This window comes from Protomyctophum bolini, assembly GCF_963924005.1.
Source record: "Protomyctophum bolini genome assembly, chromosome: 1".
Classification (NCBI taxonomy): domain Eukaryota; kingdom Metazoa; phylum Chordata; class Actinopteri; order Myctophiformes; family Myctophidae; genus Protomyctophum; species Protomyctophum bolini.
In genome coordinates, this window is record NC_137862.1 from 48,036,507 (window position 1) to 48,049,273 (window position 12,767).

At 43.3% G+C, this 12,767-nt stretch overlaps 1 protein-coding gene across 1 annotated transcript in view; it reads right to left on the minus strand.

The window, feature by feature from the left end:
- igdcc4 (immunoglobulin superfamily, DCC subclass, member 4) overlaps positions 1–12,767 on the minus strand; it is a 138,854-nt gene that overhangs the window by 17,708 nt on the left and 108,379 nt on the right. The window contains exons 11-14 of the mRNA XM_080785179.1: positions 11,123–11,305; positions 6,930–7,145; positions 2,925–3,029; positions 464–660 (exon numbers count right to left, since the gene is read on the minus strand). Coding sequence (XP_080641305.1) covers positions 464–660; positions 2,925–3,029; positions 6,930–7,145; positions 11,123–11,305 — 701 coding nt within the window. The remainder of the gene's footprint in view (positions 1–463; positions 661–2,924; positions 3,030–6,929; positions 7,146–11,122; positions 11,306–12,767) is intronic.

Below are 12,767 nucleotides of genomic sequence, written 5' to 3' on the forward strand. Positions count from 1 at the left end.
GGGGCAGAGGTTCATCTTTGGCATCCAGGGAGTGTGTGTGTGCAGAATTTGGCATCGATGAGGTTAACAGTGCGATTAGCTGTGCACAGCCTCTGTACACAAGAGTGCAAAAACATACTCTCTCCCCATGCCTTCGGCCTGGTGGAGACAATAAGTCAAGAACACTTACATTTTCTGCACTGTACAAAACCAACTGGCTCGTTTGGTAATTCTCCTGCAGTACTAGCAGTAGGCTATTTAAATTATGACTGCTTTGTGGAGCTGATCTCCGACAGAACTGCAACTTTTTGGCTGTGCTGCAGAAGCAAGTCCAGGCTGGGTGAGATTCATTACGCAAAATTAACATAACGGCACGTCAGCCCGAGCCCAAGCTGTGGGCCCCGTTGGCCCAAGTACAGAAACGTTGGCGGTACTTGGCGGCCGTGGCCGGGTCCCGACGGGCTTGTAGACAGCGCTCTAGTACTGAATCTGACCTGGTGTGGTAGGAGACCAGCGAGGCGTTGGTGATGCCGGTGGGGCTGCAGCGCACCGTGTAGTCCATGACGCGCACGTTGCTGAAGCGAGGCTTCTCCCAGCGCAGCCAGATGGACGTGGAGCTGTTGGCCACGGCCTTCACCCCGCCGGGGGGCAGCGGAGGGGGGCTCACCGACACCGGCAGAGCTTTTTCATGGGAGGAAAAAAAAAAAGAAAAACATACTTTACTTTGTTTATTTAGATGTGACAATGCATATTAATGGGAACTATAGACCTGTACGTGCCCGTCGCAATCGGCCACCCCCGGCCTACTTTGGGAACGACGCAACTTGGGAACCTAATGATATACATTGCCATGTATATAATATGCCGGGTCTGACCGACTCGATATACCTGGCACTGCACTCCCTGTGGGGGTGTGGAACGCGTGTGTCGAATGTGAAGTCGGCGGGTCAAACGGTTCTCGAGTTACGTGCATTACAACCGTATACACACACACACGCACACATGTATGTACAGTATGTACGTACGCACGCACACACGCACGCAAAGACGTGGCACATTTATAGTAGGATTACATAAATGCAATGGAAATACACCGGATTCAGCAAAAATGCTAATCTGTAAAAACATAAAACAAAACAGGGCAAACAGTACCTTACATTAGGAAATAAAGCATTAAAAACATACAAACACAAGGAATGTACAAATTGGTGTACCATATATACATTGCATCTACAGTATGTACCGTTTTTCTTTTAAGGGCGATACGGATTTGTAACTGAAGTAACTTGTGCATAATGCATATGGTGCAGTATTGCTTTTGCACTAGACTATTAGATTATACGTACATGGCCACAGTTTGGTTGTCCACTCAAGTAACCAAATAACTTTGGTTCTAGAACTAGTTCCGTTCTTTATTTTTTTATTTTGGTTTATATCACATCTGCATCTTCCAACCTGAATAGAGACATGTCTACTCTGGTAGAAGAAGGGCATGAAGAAGTAAGAACCAATTCATTTGGTTAAGAATTAGGCGCGGGGGGGGGGGGGGGGGGGGATTACCGGTTAATCGGTTCAACCCTGGTGGGAAAAGAGCCACACAGCCGTGAAAACTCAAACCGCCATGAAAGACCACCTTTTGTCTGAAAATGGGCCCAGTCAAGTATTCTAGCTCAGTGGTTCTCAAACACACTTCAGTCTAGGACATAATATGTCCTAGACAGATGATTCTATTATAGTCATCATACTATAATTCACTCAGTGTCTGAGTATCTGAGTGAGTCAAGTGAATGAATGTCTGAAACACTGTCGTAGCTCCTCACTGGCTGCACTAATCTCCGCTCTGACTTTTCACACAGGCACTGATCATATCATTACGGAGGGCATAACAAAGCCCTTTTTACAACAAATTATTGATTAATATTTAATGTAGTAGTGCATTGAAATTATCCATCCACTTACATGGGAAAATGCGAAAACTCCCATTTTTCTCTCAGAAACCGTCAGAGCTACAGTTACAACACTTGAGGGGATGTTCATAATAATTATTAAAATGAATGTAATACTATAACAGCCCACTTTACATTTTTCCTCAACCGTAGGTCGTAAAATCTAAATGTCACTTTCCCTGGATTCCTTGGGCCCATATAAGCCATGATCATTTGCATCAGGATAGATTTCTTTGACTTTTCTTCACTTTTTGCTCTTCCACCGACAGCTTTTGTGCAGATCTCTGGACCTATCCGATTAAAATACCAAAGGCAGAATTTTCATAGTCCGTATCATTCGGCTGTAATCGGCGTTGGAGGGGCCTGTTTCACAAACAATGACACAAATCACCAACGGAATGTCCAATCCACCACAAATTTCATTCACACGTCGAGGGTGGTTTAATCAACGTAGTGCCCAAATAATTTGCATTTTCATCCATAGAGGGCGCCGCAAATGCAGAATTTTAAAACGTTTATTGCAAAAACATGCTTTTTGGGGGATAAATCCGCTATGTTTGCGGGACAATTCCCTCCCAATCAGTAATGTGATCTATTACATAGCATTACCCACACTGTACATCATTTGTTGTTCATATATTCAGAACGGGCAAGGTCTAGTAATAATAAAGCAAGCCCACTTACTATATCAAAACTAACTGAAAATGGAAAAAATGCCAAAGCTATAATAACCTTGCTTTGATTAGGATGTGCAATGATGCACTATCGCTTCTTGTCTGTGTAATTATTTTCTTTTGTTTAAACCGTGGTGCTACCTGGCTTCCTGTTGATGCAGATGCTGAACTGTGCCCAGAAACATGCAAGCATGAATGCACACACACACACACACACACACACACACACACACACACACACACACACACACACACACACACACACACACACACACACACACACGCACACGCACACACACACATGCACGTTTAAGAGACAACTTACGTCTGCCATTTTTTTCCGTCCTGCCTTTCCACACAGCGGCGGCCCCTTCTGTTTCTGTTAGCTTGTTGAATGCCCACACTCTGACCTCATACTGCCGGTCAGCGACTGGGGACGCACACACACACACACACACACACACACACACACACACACACAGAGAGAGAGAGAGACATGGTAGAAATTATAAGAGTGCATTCACTTGCAAGTACTCAAGTAGTGGTGTGGAACGTATGTGGAATGTGAAGTCGGTGGGGTGAACGGTTCTCCAGTTACGTGGATTTCAGACACGTACAGTGGGCCTACGTATTGTACAGAGATGCTGTGCATTTATAGATACAGTAAATGCATCATTCATTCTCTGCCCCAAGGCTACTGGCTATACTGAGAATACATTGTGTCTCTAGAATGCATTATATAACTTTTTTAGTCAATTAATGCCCATCTTCATCATACTACAGTACAGTGTCACACACAAGCATCACAATTAGCAGATTCACAATACGAAGCGACGCGTTTCGAGCTTGTAGATCTGCTGCTTTTGCTATCGTTTTGTTTGAATCCTGAAAAGTGACTTCCACCCGACAGAGATGATATACTGTCGCAGTTGGCCAGAAACCTCGCATCTTGTTGTTGTTGACACAACGGTGTCATTCAAAAGTTGCAAAAACTAGCTGATCTACAAGCTCACAATGAACCACATTGCGACGTGAAAAATTGAAATAAGTGAAAGTGAAAATGGTTAAAGGACCACTTCACCACTTTTCAACATCTCTTCACTAATGTTCATGATAAAACATGACCATTTTTTTCTACTCTGTCTGTGTGTCATTAGGGCTGTGGGCAGTTCAGACATCCGTCCACCAGTGACATAATCGTTAGGCAGATTTATTTTTAGATTTAAGATTAGTTTTGAAATATATTTAGATTTGTATTATCGTGAGAACGATAATAAAAAAAATTGAGCCCAATGCAAGTGAACGAGGGGGTAGGGACAATCTTTAATTGGCTCGCTTTGCTCTTTGTCTGTGACCCAGATCAAGGAAGTGGCTCTTTTGTCGGCTCAATAACAAATGCTGGGAATGTTTACTAGCTGTTTTTCACGGATCAAAAGCGCAAATACTTTGGCGTATGCTGCAAAGGTAATAAAACAATATCGGCAGCGTAGAATATTTGATTAAATAGCGGGGAACGCGGGTTACGCAGTAGTCCTGTTAACTTGGATTCCCCATCGATGATGTCACTGGTGGACAGGTTTCTGAACTATCCACAGCTCTCCTATGAGACACAGGAGGAAAAAAAAGTGCTTTTATCATGAACATTAGTGAGGACCAATTATAGGAAGAGAAGTTGAAAAGTGGTAAAGTGGTCCTTTAAGTGTATGTGGATTTTATAAATATTGAACAAATGAAAAGAATCAACCAAAACTTCATTTCCTTGAAAAGTAACACTTTGGGACATGCAAGGATTTCGGCCCCCGACATCAACAGTATCACGGACTTGTGGATGTGCACAGCACGTATTTTTCATGGTCAAATAACAATCACTGGGCAACAATAATACATTATCGATGATTCCACGCTACAGGTGCTGACTTCTCAAACATAGACATGGAAGGGATCATCGGCAAGCGATCGCAAAATGCAGAAAAGAGAAAAAAAAGCTTTTAGCAGAGGAAAATGTCATTTAGGTCCAGTATTAATCCTAATAAATTCCTTCTTGTGAATACTAAAATTGGCCTTACATAACATCAATGATGCTGAACAGAAAATTAGGCATCAGCTACTGCAATAAAAAAGGCATGATCTATCTGTCAAAAGAAGGCAATTAGGAGCTATCTCGCAGAGAAAGCATTCATTGAGCCGACAGCGCCTGCTTTCCATCTAGCCGGAGTGCTCTCCTTCCCAGCAAACAATCGCTCATTCTGACTCATCGCCATTACAGACAAAATGTAATGAACACCGTGTAAAAATGGAAAGCTTCTGTGGTCACTTAGTTTTTGGGCAATTGCCTATATATGTATAGCTACAACCCCCTTTTTTCCTGAGGGAGAGCTGTCACTTGACAGTTAAAAGCAAATGAGAGATCATAAAGTTTGAAGAAGCACTGGAGTATAAGGTTGCAGCAGCAGGATTTGGCCATCACTCTCATGGATCCCAAAAGTGCTCCCACGAGAGCAAAGCTTAGTGAGGCTTTAGAGAAGATTAACACGTTAATAAGTGTTCATCCACTTGATGTACGTACGTGGCTCTTCTCAGAAATCCTCAGAACAGAGGAGGATGCCGACAGTGTGTTCGTTCGTCTGCATCAGGTTGGATGCCACATTCAAGTGTTTTATCGCTGGCGTTGGAGATTAGAGGCACGACATTCTCACTCCCCCCCCCCCCCAACTCCTCAGATGTTGAACCAGCTGACCTTCTGATTTAGCAGACGGCTGCTCCATCCACACAGGCCGAAATGCGTTCGTTATCAACGTCAGGAGGTAAATAAATTAATATAAAAAGGACATACAATGAGTGCTGTCTCCTATGGTACCAACATCAATACAGCATTGAACTGTGGACAAAATCTTATCTAACGATTACAAAATGTTCTTTCGTTTTCGGGTCTGCGAGGCTAAATGTCATCAAATGGTGGTCCGTGGCTCAAATGCTGAATAAGTAATGGAACTTGGTATGAACATTTTTGAAAACCACTGCTGTACAGTACAGGAACCCATAGGGTTGTGTCTGGCTGCAGGTCGTCGGGTTCCCCTGCAGGTCTCCCAGGGAGCAACGCGCATTTCCACCACACTTAAAGGTGTTATTCCATCTGGCAGCCTGACGGAAGGTGTGTAGACTCTTGATTCCCAGTGAGAGAGCGATGTCTGGCTTACCCAACCTAGGACAATGCAAGTGGGCCCCCAAATAATTGGCAAAGCGCTAAGATTGTAATGGTAGATAAATAGAATTAATAGTTTTCTTTAAAAACCTTAAAAAATACTTTTCATTTTTTTATGTTTGGAGTTTTAACCATGATAGATTAATTGAAAACACACATTCTTTATTCTGGTGACTGATATTTTCCTTCTACACGAGGGGCCGTGCTTTTTCCAATATTTTTTTCCATTTTGCGGTCTGGTCAGAGGGTCCTTAAAAAAAGCTAGAGTAGAAATGACCCCAACAGTGAAATATCCTGTACACTGTAAGGTTCTATCTAGGCTAAACAGAAGACGTGGGGCCGGGGCGGGATTTTAGTAAAAATCGTTTCCACAACAACAACAACTCCTCTAAGGTATATTAATTGACTCAATTAAGTTAAAAGACCCAATGCTCAATGTTGAAAATTAGTGCTATTCCCCTTGATCAAATTAGTTAGTCAACAGACAGCTAGGGGCCCGGTGAGGGAGTGATGGGCTGACTAAAGGCTCATACATACTCCAGTTTTTGGTGATGGGTTATCACCGCGACTGACGTAATGGTGTAGTTTTCCAACCCTTTAAAAACTACACCATTACGTCAGTCGCGGTGATGATCAGCTATCACCGCGGACACAGACCCATCTCTCTGTTTTTACTATCAGACAAGTCTTTTCCCTCTGGAGCCATCACCCCGTTCACTGATTGGTCTAGAAGTTGGGTAAACCACAGGGAGGCGGGGTCAATCCTTAAGGACATCACCGCGAGTATGATGGCCTCAACTCTTATCACCAAAAACTGGAGTATGTATGAGCCTTTACCCAGGCTGGTGACAGAGTGATGGGGTGACTTACCCAGGCCGGTGAGGGAGTGATGGGCTGTCTGAGAGAGTGATAGGGTGACTTACCCAGGCCGGTGAGGGAGTGATAGGGTGACTTACCCAGGCCGGTGAGGGAGTGATAGGGTGACTTACCCAGGCCGGTGAGGGAGTGATGGGCTGTCTGAGAGAGTGATAGGGTGACTTACCCAGGCCGGTGAGGGAGTGATGGGCTGTCTGAGAGAGTGATAGGGTGACTTACCCAGGCCGGTGAGGGAGTGATAGGGTGACTTACCCAGGCCGGTGAGGGAGTGATGCCGGGCCTTCTTGCGCAGTCGGATGGTGTGCGTCGTCGTCGTCCTCTCCCCCTTGGCGAGGAGCTCCTCGGCCTCCACCTCTCTGCACGAGAGCTTGTAGCCGGAGATCTGCGTGTGATTGGGCGAGGGCTGCCACGTGACGTTGAGCGTGCTCGCCCTGGCTCGCACCTTGAGCTCCGCGGGGGCGAAGATCACTGTGAGGAGAGAACACACACCAGTATAGCGGCGTACAGGAATGACATTTTGTCCACCGGGCGAACAAAGGGCTTTGAGAGGGCTTTGGTTCTCACAGCAAGATACCCACTGAGCCTTTATCAGACTATTAGACGAAACAACGTTGTTTCAACATATATACAGTATATATATATATGTATATATATATATATATATATATACAGTATATACGGTCTATATATAGAGGTTTCAAAAATGGCTGATCAAACTTAGACCGCTAAAAACTTTCATTTTTAGACGGCCGTCTAATAGCCGACTCTTGCTCAGTGGGATGGACAACAATGATGTCTATTGAGGAGGGGGATGAACTAGTACCACACAATACCAAGAAACAAAATACGGGAAAACAATATGCTACTACCAATGTATGTTTTTATTACACACCCGAGCACAGCCGGTGTTACAGATACAAATTGTTCATTCGATCAAAGCATCAAAATAGGCATTATACAAGGGGTCATTTCAAGGAATCTGATTGGTTTTGAAACGGCTGCTTCAAACGAGCATGATGGAACACCTAATCAAAACATAGAAATCAGTGTTCTGCCCTCTCGCTGCTGCTCTCCCAGAGAGGGTTGCTATAGGCTAGCGACTTTCCATGTACATTTTCGGTCGTAGTGGCTACATCTGTCATTCAAAAATTATGAATTCTTTAGCATATATCTTAGTTATAGGCCTAATGAAATTGAGTTGAGGGTAAAGGTCATTACACACTGGCGAATTGGCGACGCGAATTGGCGACGCGAATAATTCGCATTTTTTTAAAACCAATTGAAGTCAATGGAAGCTTCCACATCAGTGGCGAATGTGCAAATGTGCGAAAATGCGACAGTTTTCGCTCTTTATTTGTTCGCTCTGGTGTCGAATTTTGCAGACATTCGCAGGCGAAATTCAACGGCTCTGACCAATCAGAATGCAGCCCAAACTTGTTGCTGTGTATAAACAGCGGCGTACCGTACAGTAGCTGTCAACAGAGCAGCCGCCGGTCCGGTTACGCAGGTCGGGATAGCACAGCAGCACACTGTTGCACACCTCCCCTCCTACAACTCTGTTGGGTGTGTGTGCGCTCGCGTGTGCATGCGCATTGCGCGAGCGTGCGTGCGTGCCGTGGACATGGCACATGGGTGTGCAACAGAGCAGCCGTCGGTCCGGCTACGCATGTCGGGATAGCGCAGCGTGGACATGGCACATGGGTGTGCTAACAGTAGGGGAGAGCCGCCACGGATGTAACATTTTGCACGTTTCTTTTTTTTACTCGGAGATCCGTTTATCTACATATGTAATATTTTCAGGCAACGGACCTACACTTGTCTGCTTCCATAAACCACTTTTTATTTTTCAATTGATCAAACAGGTCGGGAGTTATTAAACCGAAAGTGGACGCTGTTCCAGTGTTACATTTGTTGCGCCTGTCGGACTAATTGTAACAGCATGGAGTATAAATGTAACAACGCTAAAAAAACACCATTAAACATATCGTTTTCAGCTTAAAGCAATTATATTTCATTGAAGCAACTCCTTAGCATTGTTTTCATACCATGGATGTGATAAGAAAATGTATCAAACATATTGGGAAATATTAAATAGTATCGGGTGTACCAGTTTGGGCTTTTTTTTTCAGTTCAATGGGGAAATACATTGATTAAACAAACGTTTGATTGATTGAGTTGTACAATGTTATACAACCCTAAACTAATTTTAGAATACACTACACAATACAATACAATTTTAGAACATATAATATTGGCCAATATGTCAAATATGTAAATATTACAAGCGGACCATTTGTAACACATGTTACAATTGACCCTCCCTCCGAAGTTTTCTTTGCCGTTGCTTACAGACCAGAATGAACGTGAATTCCGTCTAAACACGATGCAAACTAATGAAGAACATAAGCATGAAGACATCCATGTGGATTTTTATTCACCAACACCAAAGAAAAATATATTAAAAAGTTAAAATGACCAGTGAACAGGCTCATCAAAAAGCTAAGATCTGCACTAGGCTATTTCTACTGTGCAGACCCGTTTTTGACCCGAAAATAAAGACTTTATAACCGGAATATATGCCCACATGCACGGGCGCGGCCGGTACCAATTGTATACCTATGTGGGCCGGTACGAATTAATTGGACCCCTCCATCTGTGAAGTACTGGATACGGGGTTATTAAAGAAAGGATACCAAAGCGGGAGGGGGAGGAGAGGAGCTATAATCGCACAATACGCGTCGCATAGATGTGTACGGTGTATAGCCAAACGCGAATAAATTCGCCGGGCAAATATTTCGCATTTTCAGATCGCTTATTCGCATCGCGTCGCTAATTCGCCAGTGTGTAATGACCTTAACTGTTGAATAATCACAAAATTACACTTGAGGGTCGTGCTTTACGGCCATTAATGACACCATGTTCCTGGCAGTACAGGCGTGTTGGGGGGGGTGCTCAGAACGGTGAACCAATAGGATCCACCGCCTGTCTTCGACCGGCACCCGCACCTAGTCTAGACCAATGGTTCTCAACCTTTTCTGGCTGTGACCCCCAAAGGTAATCATATTTGAACTGCACCCCTGGACTTGGAATTGGAATAGGAGTTGAGGCATTACATTATTAGTTCGATTCCACGGATCACATATTGTGAAAATAGCCGATCCATAAGCTCACAAGGCCTCACGCTGTGAGACATTGTGAGCTTGTATAGATCGGCTATTTTCACATCTTTCTTATTTTATCGGACGATTTGGCCAATGTTTGACCAGTTTTTATATTATAGTTTGCCGGTTACTTTTGAAGCAGCAATGGTCTTTTTTTTTTTCTTTCTTTCTTTCTTTTTAGAGTTATTAAATAGGTCTTAAAGGTCACTTCACTGTCCTCTGGGGAGCCCCTCTCTAAATCATGAGCCACAGGTTGAGAAGCACTGCTCTATAGACCAGGAATCACACAGGCTGGGCCAGGCTACACACGACCTGTGAGCCGGGCCGTCACACTATAGACAGAACTGCACACTACTGCAGTCAATCAGGGGTGATTGGACCGTTTCGTAATGGGGCTAGAGCTCAAAATGGCGTGGCGGCTGTCCCCGGGGCCCGTGGTCAGCGCCGCGCCTGAAACACACACAGTAGAAATCCTCAGTGTCCATGTATACATGTGGACACTCTGATAGTAGCACAAAATGTATACCCAAGATACATTTGTACGTTTATCAGGTTTTCAATTAAACACTGAGGATTTTACAGTGCCAGGAACCATGTCATTTATATTAACGTCTACTCGGGGCAGTTTTTTAAGTCGCTTGATTCCAAATGTATAGATGTTTGATTTCCAGGGGCATCCCCTTCCTGTATATTGTACACCCGTTGTGAACATTTTGATATAGATTTCACTGAAAACACCTGTCCCTGGCTCTAGTGACTGATAATGTCCTTGTGATGTGCGAGTGGACTGTCATTTTCTTCCTTGTCTTTTGATTTATTAAAATGTATTAAAATGTATTAAAATAAAACAGTTGTTTTCAACCAGTGGTCCGGGGAACACCTGTGGTCCTTGAAGGGATTCCAGGTGGTCCCCATGCAGCTAAATGATGGAAGAGTTGGTAACCAAATGGACCCTTATAGATCTTTAACTCTTGAGTGTAAAATGAAACCAAATATGAAACCGTATGGTTTCATTTTACACTCTAAAGAGTTCAATTATTGTTGAATATCTGCATCACAAAAATGTACAAGACATCTACCCAATTAGAGAATGTAGAAGAATTGTTATTTTGACAAACAAATAGATAAAAGATAACAAATGCTGGCCCGTGGCTCAAATGCTGAATAAAATAATGGGCCTTGATATGAAAAGGGTTGAAAAGAACCGAAATAAAAAAAATTGAATGTAATGAAGCCAGTGCTATTTGAAAGTGAAATAGCACTTGTAAGTGAAGCCAAACGTACCCATACTGTGCGTACTGTGGTTGTAGTGGGCCAGTGTGTGGTGCTGAGCCCATTCAGACGGCAGTCCGAAGCCTGCCCCGGTGCCCGCCGCCATCCGCAGCCGATAGGCCTGGTTGGGCTGCAGCTCTCTGAGGGTGAACTGGGTCGTATTACCCCCCACCTCCACTGAGAACACACGGTCTGCTGCAGGAACGCGCACGCACACACACACACGCACACACACACATACACACATACACACATTCACGCAACAAAATAGATTATTTTCCTATTCATCACAAAAAATAACAAGACAAACAAATGGACATAACAGTATTATGTATTTATGTTGCCATTTTGACCTGAGATCAGATTCTAAAAATGTCTTCTACATCCTGACAGTTTTCTGAAAAAGCTATGTCTCTATGTCAGTCGTTCTTCGATTTTTCAAAAATAGCAGACCTACAAGCTCGTAGCGCGCCACTCGGCGGCGCGCTATGAGCTTGTAGATCTGCTATTTTTCAATAGCTAAAGCATAACATAATGCTAACACCAAAATGGGTTTAAAGTACCATACAGCAACATCATTATACATGTGATGAAAATGTGTTTTTAATGAAACATCGTATTCTCTCCAATATCATCATATTATTATGATGCATCCAAGGCTGTTCTTCATTGTAATGAAGCATTCAGATCTCGTGTGAATGTATGAGTCACTGCTGAGCAGGAGAGATAATGTTCTGCTCCTCTGGCACATTGGATTAGTGTACCTCTCGTCCTATACAGTAGAGGTATGTATTGTTCTAACTTCATAGTTTACTTTAGGGTTGCTTGTACAGTTTGTTGCGTGTTGTTCTGTGTCTTAAAGGGATAGTTCAGAATTGTTTAACTTAAGCTGTATGAAATAGCCTACTTGCCATTAATATAGTGGCTGCAACTGTATTCATTGATTGATCCAAATCCTGTGGTGGGAGTTCTGCTCTGGTTTTGGTGACATATTAAGTAGTTCCGGTCATTTTGTGGGGGGCACAGGGGCCACGCATTAAAAGTGAATTAATTCACAAAACTAGCGTGATTTGTATTGTTGACCCATTTCTAAAATATTAGCGCAACGTTTGTTCATTTTTTATCACACAGAACTATGTTTTTTGTGTCCATATCAGTATGCCCAAAAAATAGTTCCATGTGATAGAGGGGTCAAATATTTTAGAAATAGGTCAACAATACAAATGATGCTAGTTTTGTGGTACTCATTGTACTGTATACCCAAGTACTGCACTCGAGTTCAACTTTACATTTTCATTAAATTGTTGAGCATGTCCATTTTCCAACCCCTATACATCTCTATAGAGGCAAATATTTTTTTTTACTCCACTAGAATTATTTGACAGCTTTAGTTACTATAGTTGCTGTGAAGATTTAGATTATTTACTCCTTTCCACGCCGGTGAAGGTGAAGTTTACCTCTCAATATAAACGTATTTGGCAAGAAAAAGGTTAATCGCAAATGGATCGCATATTTTTTTCCTGCATGTCTAAACAACGTATGCACCCCATACATAATAGACACTGTGCAGGTCATGTACCGATACGCTGGCCTTGTGGGGCCGACAGTGTGTGTGTGTGTGTGTGTGTGTGTGTGTGTGTGTGTGTGTGTGTGCTCA